This window comes from Lates calcarifer, linkage group LG16_LG22 (genome assembly GCF_001640805.2).
Source record: "Lates calcarifer isolate ASB-BC8 linkage group LG16_LG22, TLL_Latcal_v3, whole genome shotgun sequence".
NCBI classification, from domain to species: domain Eukaryota; kingdom Metazoa; phylum Chordata; class Actinopteri; family Centropomidae; genus Lates; species Lates calcarifer.
The window spans coordinates 4558744-4578172 of NC_066848.1; the positions used below are offsets into that span (position 1 = coordinate 4558744).

A 19429-nucleotide genomic window follows, 5' to 3' on the forward strand; every position below is an offset into this window, starting at 1 on the left:
AGTGACCTGGGGTGTGGACGGAGAAATGTTCTATTGTTAGTGCAGAGGAGCTCCTCATTTCAGTGAGAGAACTCCCACACGTCATAATTAATAACTCTAACGCCTTACACTAATACAATGTCATTTTAATTTCCCTCTGATTGTTTTTGGGCGTTAAAATAATGGAAGGTGTGGTAAACAAGCCTAAGTCTTGAACGTCACTAATGCTAACAATCTTATCCTGGAACTTGTAAGTGACCTTTCAGGTGTGGCTGATGATGATAGTTTCTAGGAGGCCTGTAGCCTTGCTTGAAAATCTTATATTTGAATGTGAAATGATCCTGACTCTGGTCTGTCTAGTACTTGAAAAAACTAAGACTTTGCGTAAAGTGGCAAGACTTTATTAGATAGTAGTCAATAAAAGTAGAAGTCCTGCTTACATGGGTAAAAACAGAGAGCACTGTGGTATTAACAGTACATTGTATTTATGCATCAGAGGTACTTACTGAAAAGAATACTGTGCAGCCAGGCATTGTTCAAACCCACAGAACTCTATTTTAAAGATACCAAATGAGATACCTTATTTGAATATTTACATTTGGTGAATGGTGCAAACCACAGAAAACATCCAGGGGTTTGCATAGGCCCGTTTCTCTCAGTGTAAACATCATATTGCTTAAAAGAACAGAACCGTAACATAGGTCTGTGTGATACAGACAGACTGTTTTGAATAATATGACGTATTAATCTTTAGGCTAATAAAGAAAAAATTATTGCAGGGAAGCTATGTGATTTTTACAAACAAAGCTACTACTGTTACTGACTGTATACATACACACGAAAAGGAAAAAATCCAGCGTTGTCTTTGAAATGTATGAAGTAAGATGTCTCTCAAAATGGCTAAAAACGCTAAAGAAAAAGGTCGGTAACCCTTGATAATAAAAAAAATACTTCCGCGCTTTACTTGAGTAAGTACTTAGTTACTTTGCGTTTCAAACAAACCACTTTTGTTTGACTGAAAACTGCCTGACTCAATGAGCCTTTTCATTTCACGTAGAAGACTACAATTCCCGGCGTGTTCATTTCCGGATTGAGGGCATTCTAGCCAATCAGAAGCACTCTGGATTCATGGTAGTTATCTGGGGCACGGGGCCAGCACGTCTAGCCAGCTCGAAGTGCCACGACTTCACAGCAGACCACGGATTCTCCAGCGGAGTGAGGAGGAGAGGACTGGAAAAAGGCAACTTAGCAACATAGCGGGACAAATAGGTAGCTTTGCGCAGAAGTCACTTCATCGTCAACTCAAAGCTTTTTGCCCTCTCTTCTACCATTTGAAGCAAACAGACGCAGCTACATCACCAGCGAGGTAAGTGTGGGAATCTTGGAATTTTTTATTCATTGAGCCAGCGCTAGCTAGCTCGGGAAGCTAACTCCTGCTAACTACTAGTGCAGAAAGAGAGCTGATTAAAGTTATCGAAAATTAATATAGATTTTTTCCTCTATAGCCACTTAGTTCCCATTTTTATTAGAGCTCGTGCAGTGGCGTTTTGTTACGTAAACCGACTCTAAATACCATAATATGTACGTTAGCCAAGTTCATTGATTCATAGTGTTAGCTACAATGCTAGCTTGCAAGTGATGATTAAAACCATACCATAAAAATAATTACAGAATTATATTGTATGTCTTTGTTTTAATGCATGTTTGAAAGTCTAACGATGAAAGATGTCCCCAATGCTTCATAAATCTTAAAGGCCCGTTTCAGTTGTGGTCTCAATATCACAGATTTAATATTAGCCGATATTAAATGAACTATCTTGGAAGTTCTTATAAGTCAATGCTTATGTATTAGAGTTTGGTATAAAAAGTGGGTGATTCTGTGCGATTATGTCTTACCCTTACAGTATGTCTAATACCAAGCGTAATGAAACTACCCTCTTCAAAGAGAAGAAAATATAGGCTATGCATGTACATATTTTACCTCCATGTCTAAGCAAACTCAATATATTTTTTAAATTAATTTAGCTGAAGATAATTCTATGTCCTAATGCACCCCCTGTAGGTGTTCCATTGCCCATGATTAAAAGCCAGGTATTTTAAAATTAAGAGTTATGTATGTTAAACAATAGTAAGCTTTATTTTTAGTCAAATCTCTCATGGACCTTGAGATAAACGTTTATCTTCAGAGAGTCATGCTGAGCCGGTTTTCTTGAAGTCATCTTTTTCAGTTCTGTCTGAGTGGAGATGCACTGACGTGTGACATCACAGAGTAGGAGGCAGTACTAACTCTTCCCTTTCGTTTCTCGCTTTTAAACCCTGCAATGAACAGGGACTCTGGACTCTTGTTTCGATAATACTAAAGCAGCTCAGCAGTTTTCGTCTACCACATCACAGGACTGGTTTGTTGTAAAACAATAAAGCTCAACATTGTATTTCTTCTGCATCTGTATATTTTCTGATAGGATAACATCTTAATTAAAAAAAAAAAAAAAAAAAAGTTCAAAAAGTGTTTTAGTGTCCCTAAACTGCCATCCTCTCCCAGCCAACTTTCCTCCCCTGCAGGCTAAACATTCTTGTTCAGGGGCCTTTAAGAGCCTTAAAAGGATTGTTGAGAGACCCTTTAAGGTATGTTTTTTGCAGGACAGGAAATTAACAATTACCACCAGCCAACTGCTGGAAATTTTGGCAGTTGCTGGTAACTGTGTGTACTTCATCCACTTTTGTTTGTAACCCTGTCTTGCCTCTATGATTTGGGTTGCTCTCTCTGCCTTAAATTCACATTTAGGTTCTTTTATAGTGTAAGTAGTTGATTTACCTTAACCCCCTTTTTCATACATACATCTAACTCCATGGTAAGAATCAGATTCCTTTATTAACCCCTTGTGGGAAATTGTTGCAAGTACAAGTATAAGCTCTGAAAATTTGAGCATATGTATCAAAAGTGAAAAAGTGGCATGAGTAATTTTTGTGTAACTGATGCTCTGGCAGTTTGCCGACACAGGATCTACTAATTTTTCCATAAGTCTTCGTCAGTGGTTGAGTATGAAGGCAATTATGAGGATTTTGATTTTTCAGATTCTTTTCATTTTATGTGTCGGGGGATGGGAATTCTCAGGCTAGGATTTATTTCTGTTTACTTTCAGCTTAGTTTGTGTCAGTCCTGAAAGCTTAGAGCTGGACTTCAGTTTAACTTTGGGGGTGATTTTGAGCTGTATGAACATGTTTTGCCATTGATAGAAGGCCGTATGACGACGGTGTTTAACCAGCTGCTATTTGCTACAAAGTTAGCTGATAAGATGTGCTGCTTTGCATTATGCAGCCAGCCTCAAGGCAAAAGTTTATGGGGATAACGGAGACACCTTGAGGCCGTTGATGGTAAAGGCTGTGGCAGCAGTCATCACAGTTCTATCTCATCAGCTGCTCTTAATACAACAGCTGTCAGTTTCATTGCCCAAAAAATGTTGTTGTTGTTGTATTACAGCTGTGCCTCATCTGTGTATTGCTATTTACTTTCTCCACACATAGAAATTCCTGGTCTTTGATTGTCTAAGCTAAGCAAGCTGTATCTTTTAGAAAATAATCTTTTTAGTTTGGAACTGTGTTGACTAATCCCCCACTCTCTTTTTAGGTTTACTGAAATTGAACAATGGATATCTATGACCCCCAGACCCTTGGGATAATGGTGTTTGGTGGATTCATGGTGATCTCGGCTGTCGGGATTGCCCTTGTCTCCACCTTCTCCATGAAGGAGACCTCTTATGAGGAGGCCCTGGCTAAACAACGCAGAGAGCTAGGTAAGATACAGTCTGTTCGCTCCGAGAAAAAGAAGAAGGACAAAGTATCTGAGAAGAAGAGCCGTGGAAAGAAGAAAGAAGAAAAGCCCAATGGGAAGATCCCAGAGCAAGAAAAAACTGAAGATGCTACTGATGCTGAGGCAGTCATTGAGCCTACCACTGCCCCAGTTGTAGCTGCTGCTCCTGTCCCTGAGCCTGTCCCTGCATCTGAGGTTAAGCCACCTGCAGTACCAACACCAGCAGACACCCAGCCCAAGACTGCTGCTGAACCGAGTCCTGCTGCCGAACCCTCACCTGCACCTTCACCTAAAGAGAAAAAGAAGAAGAAGGTGGCTAAGGTTGAGCCAGCCTCAACCCAGCCAGCTCAACCTGTGTCTGCCCCTGCAGCAGTCAAGTCCTCAGCAGTCCCTGCATCAACTCAGCCTCCTGTGTCTGCCCCAGCTAAAGCAACCGCCCCAGCCTCTGCACCTGCCCCAGCCAAGGCTGCTCCTGCATCAACCAAGTCTGCACCTGCATCAGCTAAGTCTACTCCTGCATCAGCCAAATCTGTCCCGTCGGCTGCTCCTGCATCAGCCAAATCTGCCCCTTCTGCCGCTCCTGCATCAGCTAAGTCTGCACCTGCCCCAGCCAAATCTGCCCCAGCACCCGCGAAGGCTACAGCAGCCACAGCCAAGTCTTCTGCAGCCCCAGCCAAGTCTTCACCAGCTCCATCCAAGACTGCCCCAGTGCTGGAGGCTGTTACTAAAGACGTCCCAGTGATGGCAGTGCCCCCAGTGGGATCGCAGCAGGCTCCTGCTGTTGCAGCAAAAGCACAGGAGCCCAAGAAGAAGTCCTCCAAGAAGAAGACTGAGCCTGGTAAGCAGATATGTTTCAGAAATATCTACATACCATTTTAGTGCTGCTGCCAGATATCTCTCCCCACTCATTGTTTGTTGTTATGTATAACCTTTAGTTGGGACCTTTAGCAAGTCTCTGTAAACTACACTTACCCACAACCCTGTCTCTGCATATCATGGATTCAAGCCACTGTAGTATATCAGTATGTTGTTGCACCAGAACCATGACTGTTAAAATTAGCCTTCTCCCTTGAATTGAGGAAATGGTTGTCTAGGCAGGAACTACATTAGCCATAACACTGGTGATAGTAGTTGGACTTGAACATTTGGAGGTAGAATGGGGGCATGTCTGTACATTTGAGTCACACACACATACACACAATCTGAGGCAGTAATACCCTGCCAGTACTAATGAACTTCTAGCTGTGTACCCGCGGAAAGTCGTGCCAATGGCAGTGGTGGGTAATGTCTGGCACTCAGCTCTGAAGGGCATAGAGCAAGCCAGCTTGTCCAAACACCACTGCCCTGTTTTGTTAGCTGACAAAGGCTTTCAGTGCCCTGACAATGGGTAGGGAGGAGGGAGGGTGGAGTTCTCCCTTGCCTGAGGCTTGTCTCTGCCTGGTGCCACAGTGCCCCATCATTTTACCATCCAAGGCTGCCCAGGGCCCCGGACCCAAAGGACAAGTTGCAACCTTGTCCTTTTCCTGAGGCCATGAGGGAATTCAGACTTCATTGTGACAGTCTAATGAACTTTAAAACTGTCTGGCTTTTTAGTTTTAAATGTGAAAAATAAACTCACCTGTTCGTTTTATTGAAATGTTTTGTGTTTGTCTCTTCAGTGGCAACGGTGGATTCTGCTGATGCTCCTCTGTACCTGCCCTACAAGGCACTGGTGTCCACTATCAGTAGCATGGTGTTCAGTGAGGGGGAGGCTCATAGGCTCATCGAGATCCTGTCCGAGAAAGTTGGCATCATTCAGGACACCTGGCACATGGTATGAGAAATTATTGTCAGTGAATAAGGAAAAAGACACCTGCTAGACTAGATGGAATGCATATGCACTCCTTGTTGAATAGGCTAGTCACTCTGTTTTTGTGTCTTTCTGTGTACATTTACATTTTCAGGCCACTCAGAAAGGCGACCCAGTGGCTGTGCTGAAGAAACAACTGGAGGAGAGAGAGAAACAGCTGGCAGCAGAGCAAGAGGATGCTTCTGCAGCAAAGAACCGTCTGAGAGAACTCACCAAGGTTAGACTTTGAGGTGTCACAGATGGTGCCTCACTCCTGCCACATCACATCATCTGGTCTGTGGCCATGATGGCAGCCCTGTCAGACGCCAATAGTCACTGCATCAGAAAACAAAATTTTGGGATGGATGAAAATCTTTCCTACTGAGATCCTTACTGTTAGTGTGGCTGAATTGTAGTTTGGCCTTAAGGTGGCAGCAGAGGAAAAAGCCTTGTTGCCTTAGTTGAAAGGGTTAAATCTTTGTTGAGCATGAGGGTGTACTGACAGTTGGACTTCACTCTTCTTTAGTCATTTGTCCTGAGGGTGGCACTAAAAGAAACAAAGTGATCAGAATACATGGGCCACATCCATTAGGAAACAGGCTCACCCCATTTCATGGTATCCCACCTATTACATAAGATACGTTACATATCTCATGTAATATCTATGTCAGACTACGGGTGGTAGTAGATGAAAGGTCAAAGTCCATCCCCAGGCTAGCATGATATTACTCAGCAAATGCAATGGCAGCCTGTCCTGTATATTTTAAGATTCAAGGTAAACACAAAGGTTGCTGCTTAAGGAAAGGCCAGGGGAATTTTTTTCACGAAAATGCATTCATTCTTTTTTGTGTAGTGTTGTACAAGTCTTGTACTTCAGAATCTCCTCCCTCACTATGCTCTGTATTTATCAGGAGCTGTCTGCTGAGAAGTCTAAGGTGGCCAGCGTGGAGACGAGGCTGAGTTCCCAGCTGAGTAAGAGGGAACAAGAAATGATTGCTCTGCAAGCTCGCATGCAGGCCAGTTACCAGGACCATGTAGCCCAGACCCAGAGGCTCAATGCAAAGGTCAGTTCTCATACACAAGTTTTACATTAATGATAATGTAAAATTCAGATTAGTGCACTTTAGTTTTCATTCAAGATGCAGTTCTTTCTCTTTAAAAATTCACTGTTCTCGAGAAAAATGTAATACCAAGCAGCTGCCCGCGGTACAAAAGTCTGATGTGTCTAGTTTATTAAAACAAAAAATTACAACAACAGAATTACTTTTCCAGATTCTCAGCCTGCAGGACCAGCTGGAAAAAGGCCCCAATGCCCAACTTGCCCGTCTACAGCAGGAGAACTCCATTCTCCGTGATGCCCTCAACCAAGCCACCAGTCAGGCTGAGAGCAAGTGAGTACCAGACTTAAAAGTTGTTTAAGTTTTATGAGGAATGTGTCCTGACTCTATCCCTCCCTGTGTCCCTCTCTCCCTCTCTCATTGTGTCCTCAGACAAAATGCAGAGCTGGCCAAGCTGCGTCAGGAATGCGCAAAGTTAACCAAGGAACTTGGAGAGAAGACTGAAAGTCTGCATTCTGATGAGCACATCAGGAAAGGGCTGGAGGCCAAGGTCTCCACTGCTGAGAAGCAACTCTCCCTGCTGCAGGTTGGCCTGGCCTGTGGGAATACCACATCATCTCTATTATAAATAGCACTGGACATCATCAAGTTTCCACATGAGAAAAAATAACATACTCTAGCTTTTTTTTAAAAAAATGCTGTGTCTTATTTGAGCATCCATTTAGTTATAGTCTCTATAAAATGCAAGCCTTGACAGTTTTCAGCTATCCCCTGACCCTCTAATGTTATGGAAAGTTTAATTGCCTTGTAATCACAGAGCCCAGGTCTGGGCAGGAATGCAGCCATACAATAATGGGGCTGTAGGGAAAATGCTTCGCAGCACCAGCTGGAATGTGTGCGTGTCTGAGCATCTCCTCTCCAGCCGTCTGTAACTGGCCATGAAAGAGCAGGAAACAGTCTGATGCTATTTACAACACGTGACTTTCGGACATGCAGTACATCCACGCCTAACGTGATCTGTTCATTTGCCGTTCTTGTGTGTATATATACTCTTAGCTCATGTAGTCTCTTACTGATGGAATGCTGTTTGTCTGTACCATTATGTGTTATCTGGAGCAAGTGAGTCAGCACTTCCTGACAGTTGAGTGCTTATTTAGTTTAATCGTTTACTACCATCTCTTCCAACAGTTTAAGGTCTTTGAACATTTCATTCAATAGCATGGACCATCAGTCAGTGCACAGTAAGCATGCTCAAATTATGAAAGATGTTTTTTTTCCTATTTTCTTTGACTTGAGATGAGTTTTTCTGCCTTTGTGAAACTTTTATGTGTTGCAGGACTGTGATCAGCATTCAGTCATCATCAACAATTAGCTGCTTTGACACAATCTGTCATAGAGGCACAGCCAAGCTTATCATCAGAAAATCCATTCAAGTTCAAAGCATTTCCCACAAAATACTTTAATGTGTATTTTTATTTTCCTTTTGCACAAACTCAAGCCAGAGGCTTTTCTAGTTGTCTGATAGGTGGATTGTGTGTGTAATGTCTTTTTTTTTTTTTAATGTCTGCCTTGTGAATTAATGCTTTATGAAGGATAATTCAGTGAGTCTTTGCTGCCCTCTGCCGTTGGACACATTTTGATCCATTTTCTTTTCAGGCCAGCCATGCGGAGAGTGAGCAGGCATTACAGAGGAGGTTGGAGGAAGTGTGTGAAGAGCTCAGAACAGCACAAAGTAGAAACAGCAGCCTGCAGGCCACTGTGGACAAGGCCCAGCAGGACAGCAGCACACTCTCAGGTCAGAGATTTGGGGAACAAGGTCTTAATGGTTACCACATGTTATGGCATTTATCTTAATTTCACATCTTGATTGTAAAAATGAAAAGAGGAAATTCAAATGACATCTTGGGCATTTCTGGGACTTCGCTGCATCACAGAATATAAACTATGGAGTAAGTTGTGAATGCTTTGTTTTGTCCCTGCAGAATTTCAAGTGCGTATAGGGAGACTGGAGGCTGAGATCACTGAGCGCTCTGCTCAGGTAGATGCCCTCACTGCCCAGCTAGAGGAAACACAGGCAGAGAAAAGCCAGCTCGTACAGCAGGTGGCCTCCATCAACTCTCTGCTGGAGGCCAGTCAAAACAAAAAGGAAGAGGATAACAGTCAGGTAGGACAGACTTTGTCAGTTTGACTTTTCTGATATGGCTAGACAGCTCACCCCACATGGTCACCCTTAAGGATTTTTGTCATTTCTGATGCAGCAGGTGAACTCTGCAGAAGTGGAACAGCTAAAGCTTAGGTAAGTGTTTGATCCTCCTTTCCTTAGAGTCAATATCACATCCAGAGTTGTTCCGTCTTGTTGATTTTGAAATGCTGTACCTTCTTCTGCAGCCTTCAGGAGAGAGACAGCCAACTGAGCACGCTACATGAGGAACTAAAACAACTGCAGATAAAGCAGGGAGCTGCTGTAAGTATGGCTGACATGTTTGGTTTAATCTGTAACCAAAGAGTATCACTTCTGGATTGCATGAGGATTTTTTTTATTTATGCAAAGATACAGACAGTGTCACTGCTAATCACAAACAATCTTCTGTTCTAACAGGAGAACACAAATAAGAGGTATGTTGCTTTTACTGTGCATCTACCAGGCTCAGGCTTTGTTTGTCCTTCTCATTATTTATATTTTTCTATCTGAACATGAATCATGTGTCCCTTTAGTGAGGATGCCAACCTCATCACATCACTTCAGGATGAACTTAAAAACCTCAAAGAAGAGATGGTGCTACTTAAGAGCACACCAGTGAGTGTACCTCTTTGTCATGATTCTACTTATAGAGCTGCCCTGCAGAACAAAGAATCATCTCCATGACTCATTTGCCTGTTGTCTCTGTTTCAGCAGTCAGATAGTTCCACAGAGCTTGGACAACTACAGAACAGGTAAACAAATGTGGCATATGAAAAGGACAATCTCACCTATTGTTAGGTCTGTTATTTAGATCTGTTTTGTTTGTTTTGGTTCTGTGTCCAGTCTGACTGAGAAGGATGCCCTTGTCACATCACTACAAGAGCAGCTGAGAGAAGTGAGAGAAAAGTTGACCACTGATGCAGTAAGAGAGCCTCTTAACATGCTGATGGCATATCAAGGCTGCTTTGCTTTTAACCACCTTATTGATAGTCATTTATTGTTTTTGCAGAACATTATGGCACAACTGACAGTTTTTCAAACTGAAATCAAAGAAACTCTCCAGACACTGTTCCCACAGATACCTTTAGAGTTGGAGCAGGTAAGAAAAGGGTGGAGTTGCTGAATGATCTTTTATTGTGATGGTCATTATGATTTTTTTATATCTGCCTTTCTCTTTATCTAGTCCAACTGGTTACAAGCATTTACGCAGAAAGCTCAGGAGGCTCTCAGCCAGCAGAGCCAGGAGGCGCAGTCAAGCACAACATCACAGGTAAGCCATGTTATACTGTTAGCATTTACTGGTTTGAATTGACCTGGCAGAAGAGGCTCTGAATGGGTTTTGTTTGTTTCAGAAGTTGCTTGAGAAACTGAAGGAGGCTGAGGAGAGCCATGGCTCCCTGCAGGCTGAATGTGAACAGTACAGGACAGTCCTGGCTGAAACAGTGAGTGACTGAGATTGTAATTATTAGATATTAGATATAGATATTTGTATTGTTTTTTATGTGAGTTATGTGAATATGGGGTAAATTCATATAGCTAATTTATTCCTGGTTTCCCTCTACTAGGAAGGAATGCTGAAACATCTTCAGAAGAGTGTGGAAGAGGAAGAGCTGGTATGGAAGTCCAAGATGGCTGAGTCAGAGGAACAGCTGAGGGTGGTAAGTTATAAAATGCCCTTGAAATCACTGTGACTTTAAAATCTTTTTCACTATGTGTGGGTCCCCCTACATTATTTTTTTAAACCTAACAATAGTCCCTCTCACACGCTACCAGGCTTTGGAGAAAGTCAGCAAGCTAGAGGCAGAAAACCAAAGTGTAGAACAGGTGGGTTTTTTTACACACACAAACAAAAGTTTCAGTAGCTCCTTTAGGTAAGATAACAGATTGGAAATGTTTTTTGTTCTCTCTGCAGTTGAAGGAGCAGACGATGCTTCTGGAAGCCCAGCTGGAGAAGCAGTCAGACAACCAGGCGACCTCAGAGGAGATAGAGCAGGTACATGAGCAGGTTCAATCTACATATTACAGCATCTTCACTGAAACTGGCATTTTAATCTGTGTCGTACTGTTGGTTACTTGGTTAGTTTGTAGCATAAATATCCAGATTATTAATAATATAGTGGTCAGTGTAAAGAATTAGTAGTCCATGCTCTTTAAACTCTTTGAGTTTTCTATGAATACCTACAGACATGCAGACATGGGCTTTTGTGGTGCATTTAAATCAATACATGTCTGACATCTGGTCATTTCTATGCTGTACTCTGTTCAGCTGAAGCTGCAGCTGTCAGAGAGTCAGAGTCAGTTGGATGCGGCCCAGAAGGACTCCCAGGCATACAAGGAGGAGCTTGCACAGGTGAGCTTACTGACTTAACCAGCTTTCCCATCCTCCAGTTAATATTATTTATTTAATCATATACCTGTGTAACGTAGGTGAGATGGAGACATTTTACCTGTGAGATGTCACATTTCAAGGAATTAATTTAAATCCCTCCTTAACCTACACAGCCAGTTAGGTAAGGTGTCAGTGACATGTAGCACAAAGGGGATTCGAGGATGCAGGTTATGCAACCAATGACTTGCGACGGCTTCCTGTTTCAGGTCAGAGAGCAGCTGGGCGAGATCACGATGCAGGCTCAGCGCGAACAGAATGGCCCAGCTGAGGCTCAACCCAGTCAGGTCAGGGTGCAGAGGTTGTAGGGCACCCTTCACTTCCTGTCAGAGAGTACTGGACAGTGACTAGGACACTTCTCCAAATATCTTCTTTGTTTTGTGTTTGTTTTTGAATTTTTTCTCAAATGAGCTTGGATCAATTTAATAGAAAATCCTAAAAGATACATTTGTTATTGATATTTTTACTCTATTTATTAAGGCAGGTTCTTTGTGATCTGGCTTATGTAAGCAGCACGTAGTCAATCCCATGTCCTAAATCAAGGATGTGGCCACAATATGCGGATACTGAGTAACCAATGATAATAAAGTTCTGTATTTCCAGTCTGTCCAGTTCTCCTCTGACACAGCGGCTGTTTATGCTAACCATGATTTGCTCTGACTGAGTGGATGTGACTCTTAACACTGCTCTTTTCTCACCTTTTTCGGCATGCTCACCTCTCCTCCTTTATTTTCAGATATTTGTTTGTAATATTCGTAACATCAGCAGATATTGTGTGCTTGACTTGAGCCTTTCACCTGAAATAGTCCAGAGGAAACTAACATGGCACACAGGTCAAGCAGGTTTTGTGTGTGTGTGGGTGTGCAGTGCTGCTGCTTTTGGAACAAGAATGTTTGCATACACACACGTGTGTTAACCATTTGTCTCTGTCTTTTTTTTTTTTTTTTAATTGGGTGTTTGTCCACCATCAGGTCCAGAATGAGTTGAGTCAGACGACTGAGAAGCTGCACGGGGAGGCGGCTCAGAGGCAGCAGCTGTCTGAGGAGTTTGAGCAGGTAGCGACCATTGATGATGCACTCTCTTCAATCTTTTCACACTGGAAAGTTACTGAAAAACTCTCAGTGGATAACATAACTGTGTGTGATCAAACCCTAAGGCCCAGAAGACTATCACAGAACTTCAGGCTCAACTGGATCTTGTGAAAGCATCTGCAGAGTCACCACAGACTGACACAGAGGATGCTGCTCAGCTTAAGGTGTGTTAACAAGTAACAGAGAATCCAAACTTGGCTGTGATTGATGTTTTTATATTGTCAGTGCTGGATTATTAAGTCTAGTTATTATGAAGTCTCTGAAGCACATGTCCTTACTTGGTTAATGGAGACCCAAGTTAAATATCACATAAATGAAATAATCATGAATATTATCAAAATATATAGCCATGAATTACTGCAGTAATCAAATCTCAGCTCTTTGTTATTATTGTCTTGTTTATTTTTACAGCAGCAGGATGATTTGATTTCATTCAAGCCATTTTTATCTCAAAATGTCGCTTTTTAAAGACTGTTTTTACCTCACACCATTTTTCCCCAGTGACAAGTTATGTGTCATAATGCCACTCGGTTGTTGCTGAATGAGTCTGAAAGAGTGGACAGCTGGTTATATAACCAGCTTTGCCATGTTTGTCCTGATTGACAGATAAGACTTTGGGATGAAAAGTGTCATAATGAAATAGAATAGTCATTGGGAAAATGGCAAAACGACTTTTTTCTGAATTGTTGCGAAAAGATGCAGGATGAAGTAACATTTCATAATAATGATCTGTTGTAACAGGTTACTGAGTAATTTCACAATGTCATTGGTCACCAATGTAATTTTTGCCTTGAAGTAACGTTTGCTATTGCTGTCGCAACAGGAGCGCCTGGAGAAGGAGAAGAAGCTGTCCAAAGACTTAGGCCAGGCAGCCACCAAGCTCCAGCAGCTTCTCAAAGCCACTCAGGAGCAGCTGACCAAAGAGAGAGAGACAGTGAGAACACTACAGGAGCACCTGGAAGGCAAGGTGAGACAATTTACACTGGTAAGACCACACACACACACTTCTTGCTTTTTAGTATACTTGTCTGTTTGACTCTAATCATCTTCTTGTTTCTGTTTTTCAAGGGAGATTATGTAGAGCTGAAGGAAGGAACGTCCGTCTGACAAGTTTACTGCGGACACTACAAAAAACTGCCAAATATGCCTTATGATTACCATAGTTATGCATTCCAAAACAAATTCTTTCTTGTACTGTAGTTGATTGCGTTTATTGCAACTGTAGGAATCATGTTTGATAATATGAACATTTCAAAGTAAGATTAGACTCCTGCTGCAGTCTTTACTGAAACCCACATTCCATCAACAATTCTGGCTATGTCAGAAATTATTTATCCCCCTGCCTTATATTCCAAACATTTCCCCATAGTTCAGTGTTAAAAGGGAAACCGATTGTACGTCAAACGTACGTCAACCTGTGCAATTACTTTGTATGTCTTTTCTATGTGGTTGAATGATGGGAACATTTTATGGTTCAAAGATGCAGTACCTTTAGGGCCTGCTTTCCTCTGTAGCTGCCTGCCAGTAACACACAATGAATTTGAATTTGTATGAATGAATAAACTACAGTGTCATTCCTGTCCAGTGTCTGTGTCTCAAGTGCTGTAAAGGTGCAATGAATGTGGGCAGGAAGCACAAGGTAAAAGTTTGCTACTGCGAATTATGTTTTGATTTCACATAGTTTCAGATCCAGTGTGAATCAAACAGTAAATCTGCAGGTAGGTGAACTGTACATCTACCTCATGATGCTTAAAAGTAAACACAGTCGGCTCATGATGATCACACAGTCATTTTTATACTCAAACCATCCTGCCAGGGTAAAAAGGAAGTAATACTGCATGGCAACGTCCTCACAGTATGGTTATGAATTCTCCCCATAGCACACCCAATAGCTGCTCTTGTTTAAATCACAACCAGTCGTCTGTGAAGGATTTTTAAAAAACATTGTATTGCGTTTCTTGAAGCTTTAAGCACAGTCATGATCAGATTGTCTCAATTTGTCACAGACACCAGGAAATATCTTAAATTTCGTTTGCGAGCTGGAGTGTTTTTTCTCTTGGGGATGGTCTCTGATCTGTCACCGCCCCCGACCACATCCACAATACTGTAAAACTAAACAACAACAAACCCAAACTGAAACAGAAGCTTAACTTTATTCGGCTCTTAGTCCACGTGTCATTTGCAAGGTGGACACGCTCTGATTTGAATAAACAAGCCGTTAAAATATCAGGGTGCAGGTCTGTAACAGACGGCAGGAGGCGGAGCCGCTGCACCTGGGCTGATTGTTGGGCTTGCGCCAGGTGTGTGCACACAACTGTCCTCATGGCTTCCAGGTTTTGCATTAATTAGACGACATTTCAAACGCAAGTAAATGTTTGGAGCAAGAGTAAACTTTTTATGGGGAAAATTACGCAAAGAAAATCACAATCGGCCTTGTGTAATTAAAAAAGTGGGAAAATGATAGTTGGCGTTTTACGGGAGGTTTTATCTGACTTCTTTCTTGCCTTCTTTTGCAAGCTTTTATGCTAAGCTAAGCTACCTAGCTGCTGCATGGCTCCAGTCACATATTTAGCAAACAGACTTGAGAGTGGTATCAATTTTCTTATGATTCTCGCCATGAAAATGAGTATTTCCCAAAATGTTGAACTATTCCTTTAATTTGTAAAAGGTGATGCTGGTTGTGTTGTTGGTCTGTGATGTGACCATTAAAGGTCTCTTGTAGTTTTATTTAAGGTATTGGCATATCATTGAGTTCATAGCTATCTTCTTAGTAAGATGGTCCATGTATGGCTGCAGTGATGGAATATGAATTTATTAATTTCATTCATAAATAAAAACTGGCATCAGAACATTGCGCAGAAGGAAAAAAAAAGGCATGCACTTGATTGCATTGGATTTATTTGACAGTACTCAGACAGTGCACTGACTGCTGCATTTTCATTGAAACATTTCTTTTTAAAAGTTATACTATTCTTGTACATCAAAGTGTAACTGTCTAGAAAAACAGATTTATGTCAAATTTACAGATTCAGCCATTTTGACCTAGAAAACTTTAACAAGGTGTCAAGGATGTAGCTTAATGTAATCATCGACAAATGGTATATGTTGGAATATGCAGGGGTTCAAATATTCATGAATGTATACAACAGAAAACTACTGATTTGAGAAATACAAATGAACCAAGAGTCAAGTGAAAGAAAATAGGATCAATGTATGAATATGTCAAAAAGTGAATAAAATTACATCTGAACAAGTTTGATTCCATCGCCAAACTGGTATCAAACTAGTGTGACTGGACAGTTTAGAAGGGCACAGACATCAGAGGTTTATGTTACAGGTTACAGGAATGTAATCCCATCCAGAGGCCAACCCTTCCATTTAAGATTCATTGAACCGATTCAAAAACAAAGTCGATCTGGAAACGTTTGTGTTATCATCTCATATCCCTTTAAATTGACCTTGTTATGAAACAGGAGAAAGATGGTTTGTTTAAAGCTGCTTCTGCTGACACACAGGATTCAATCCATGGCCCTCAACAGCGGATTATGCCCTTCCCCATTTTTTCTGCAAAAACATCCCTTGGGTGGCAGTCTGAAAGGTCATTCACCTGCAGCTGATGTTTGATACCTGTTGAAGATATACGAGTTACTTAAAAAAATAGGGAACACTATTGAAGTTGAACTCTAATGTTATTGGTGTCTATGGAAGTCTAATCAAAACAGTGTTTGTAAAAGCTTATGAATGCACAGAAATAAAGATGTGATTGTAGCATCTTGAAAGTTCATAACAGAATCAGTATATTTTTAAAAAGAAGAATGAAATTTTTGACAAAATTCAATAAAGTGGAAAAACATTTACCTGTCAAGACTTTCTGGAGGGCTCCTTTTGAGCTGGCGTACTTCATTTTTTCTTTGATGCATGCTGAATCAGGAGCCCTGATATGACGAGAAATCATTATCATCATTTTGTCATTAAGTCTCCCACATGTGAGACTGAGTTTACTGCAACATAATTATTCACATACACACGTTAAAATATGTATCCTCAGCATATGGTAGGCTCTTGAAGATGTGTGAGAATTTTACCAAGATTATACTGCTAGTCAACTCCCTATAGTCAGCACTCAGGTACAGGGTGAAGATGCAAAAATAAATTTAGTAGTCATGCTTCAATTGCAAGACGAGGACCTACCACATCACAAAGACCAGCTCTTCTTTTCTACTTGATTCCTTGGTTTCAAAGTGGCAGTCGTACAGCATGTAGCGGCACTGTTTGTCTTTTAGCAAACCGATGAAAAATTTGTATACATCATCCACGCCTTCCAGATCCTTTTCCCGGTAGATTTTGTTGTCCTCCACGTCGATGAAATTGTCGCTGATGTGAAATACCACCAATCTTATACGTTCACTCTGGTCGGCATCATTTTTCACCACTTTCATTTCATTGTAGAGATCCTTCACCGAATCAGCAACAGCTGCTCCAGATGCCTGTTTTGAGAAAACACATAACATTACATGTCAGAAAAAAAATGAATAGAAGACAACCAAACCTGTTTTCATGACTTGTTTTGTCATCGCTATTTTATTAAATGTAATCTTTGGAAGGTACTAAACCTACAGGTCTCATGTAATGTTGGTGAGTTAAATAAATTCAGCATCTGTATTTAATGTTCCACTGAAAAAAAACACACAGACAGAAAATGCAGCTATAATCACTTTTGTAATTTACATTGATGTAAATTTCACTGTTCCAACTGTAAGATTTTGTATTTTGAATGATGAGAAGAATGTTACGTCTGAAGAGAAGGTGGAAATGGTTGAACTTCATTAATTTCATACAAGAAGGTAATAAAACTGTCCTTTTGTCTGAAGACTGCTTCCATATAATTTTCATCATTAAATTTAGTAAATTCAGCACCAAGTGTAATCTGGCTGTTCAGTAAAATGACGGAAGACAATCATATTATGAACACTTGAGGAGGATTTGGTCCTTGACTCATGTGAGCAGATGATGTTCACTTATACTTTGATTTTGAGACAAAAAGCAGAACTGAAAGATGAAGAAACAGGAAGTTATTCAAAACTAGATTTTGGAGAGAAGTGTTAAGGCCATGTAGGCACACTTCAGTGTGCAAATATTCTACCAGCAGCAACATGCCGTGAGTGTAGCTTCCTGATGAATTTTCATGGCCTTGGTGCTGTCACATTCCAGTCATTGTGGAACAAGTTAGCACAAGAAAGACCGCCCCAAGGGATTCTCTCAGAACAAGTTTCAAGCACGAACAAAGCTCCCTCCATTTTGGAGACCAAACCACACCTTGAACAAGCCCTTACAAACACCAAACTCTCTATTCACTCAGCAAACCCTTTTTTCCCTCAAAAAACAAAACAAATCAAACAGAAAACCTTACAATCTAAATACATTTATAACCAGGCTTCTCTGAGTTTCTCTGAGTTTACACATTTCTTTTTATAAATATTGTTAAAATGAGGACAATGACATTTCAAAGTTTCATCATCTCTAGACAACAAGACCAGTGGTGCATGCAAATCACAAAAAAGTAAGTCCAGTCAAATTCTTTGTGGAAGCGACTCACCATTTTTGCCTCTGATGTGTTAAGAAGCTGGCAGCAGAGAAAAATGGCAGCAGCAGTCAAAATGCTGAAGGGTCATAAGGAAGGAGAGCAGGTTGACTCATGAAGGAGGAGCTGTGCTAAATGAGCACACCTCCAAAAGTAGGCCCGCCCACCTCCTCTCAGGTGTGACAGTTTCAGCTGCAACCTCGGCATATGCAATTAATCATATTACATTTGAAGCTTAAATCATTTTGAATGTGTGTGTTTCGTTGTCTGGCACAATACAAACCTTTTTTTGTCATTCTATCCATCTGCTGTAGTTTAATAGAGATGGATCTTCCTTTTTAGGTAGAAGGCCCAGGTGAGCTTGAGCAAGTCTTAGGTGGGAGCGGCACATAACACCCTTATATGGAGAACAAACCTGTCCACATTTTTAAGTCATCTACTCCTGAGATGCAGTTCAATGGCCTTATAAGGTAAAAGGCAGGGTGAGCACACAGATGTGCCAAAAGGATTTATCTATCTACCTGAGGAAAGAGAGATGTTACGTCTGCATCTGATTCCAATAGTCAGTAGTCAGATGTACAAAAACATGATTGGTTTCAATCCAGTTCTATGCTAATCATAATAAATGTTACATGTAGTTACCAAATAAGAGCATCAAACTGCACCATATGAACTTCAACTGTAGATTCCCATTTGTAAACTCACTTTCATAGATGTTTTGCTCCAGTCTCGTTTGGGAGGACTGATGAGTCAGTGCAGTTTATATAACTCACAAAAAGTGACCCTGGTGTCCTCAAAATTGGAGGCCAGACTCAGTGCCAGGCCCGGTCTTCTATCTGTTATACCTTAATATTTGTTCTGCATAATTTAAAATACAGAATGTCAGTCAGATATGATCCCTTGCAAGTGAAGATTTTAGGGATTAATATATATTTAGAGATAACACACATGGACACAAAAGATTTCCTTAATGTTCTTATGTGGCACAATGTGTTGTCCAACATTTGCAAGGCAGCACTGCTGTCTGCTGTCAGGTCAAGTCAGGTTATCTCAGCGCACATCAGACTCTAGACTCTTTACCATACTATTTACAGAGACCTTACATTTCCCCATGAGCAAGCATTTAACTGCAGTGGCAAAGAAAATCTCCCTGTAACGGGAAGGAAACCTCAAGTAAGATCTGGCTCTGGGTGGGCGGAGAGAGAGAGAGAGAGAGAGAGAGAGAGAGAGAGAGAGGTGTATCAACATGCTTTTGCTTGTGCTGTAACAGCATGCCTTTGTGGGAAGCACTGATGAAAAGTAACCCAACAGCCAATGATAAAAGAAGTCATTTCCTGTGTAAATGACTGAACTGGCTGATTGGCAAACAAGAGAATAATATTCTTCATCTTTTTTAGATGATATACATGGCTTAGGTCCTTTTGTTGGAGAATTTATTAGGCTACATTATAAGCCCCTCCTCTACAGTGATTATTTTTAAATACAGATACTCTGCTTCATCATCACAGTAGCT

At 41.1% G+C, this 19429-nt stretch overlaps 2 protein-coding genes across 5 annotated transcripts; one reads left to right on the forward strand and one right to left on the reverse strand.

The window, feature by feature from the left end:
* The first annotated feature begins 1134 nt into the window (after window positions 1-1134).
* rrbp1a (ribosome binding protein 1a) lies at window positions 1135-13915 on the forward strand. 4 transcript variants are annotated; one of them, XM_018667078.2, is made up of 27 exons: window positions 1135-1345; window positions 3608-4628; window positions 5449-5603; window positions 5734-5856; window positions 6530-6682; window positions 6891-7009; window positions 7109-7262; window positions 8333-8471; window positions 8659-8840; window positions 8935-8972; window positions 9065-9140; window positions 9276-9292; window positions 9392-9473; window positions 9570-9610; window positions 9702-9780; window positions 9868-9957; window positions 10042-10128; window positions 10211-10300; window positions 10424-10516; window positions 10632-10682; window positions 10771-10851; window positions 11125-11208; window positions 11454-11531; window positions 12216-12299; window positions 12401-12499; window positions 13159-13302; window positions 13404-13915. In XM_018667078.2, exons 2-27 carry the CDS (start codon window positions 3626-3628, stop codon window positions 13440-13442), a joined length of 3381 nt encoding a protein of 1126 aa, XP_018522594.1. In that variant the 5' UTR covers window positions 1135-1345; window positions 3608-3625; the 3' UTR covers window positions 13443-13915. The 4 variants fall into 4 exon arrangements, with proteins under 4 accessions (XP_018522594.1, XP_018522595.1, XP_018522597.1 ...); XM_018667079.2 differs by having other exon boundaries at window positions 9573-9610; XM_018667081.2 differs by having other exon boundaries at window positions 8938-8972.
* A 1301-nt stretch (window positions 13916-15216) lies between these two features.
* Window positions 15217-18099, reverse strand: cfl1l (cofilin 1 (non-muscle), like). The gene is made up of 4 exons (XM_018667083.2): window positions 17932-18099; window positions 16527-16822; window positions 16194-16270; window positions 15217-15962 (listed from the first exon to the last, which is right to left on the reverse strand). Exons 1-4 carry the CDS (start codon window positions 17932-17934, stop codon window positions 15868-15870), a joined length of 471 nt encoding a protein of 156 aa, XP_018522599.1. The 5' UTR covers window positions 17935-18099; the 3' UTR covers window positions 15217-15867.
* Window positions 18100-19429: the final 1330 nt, after the last annotated feature.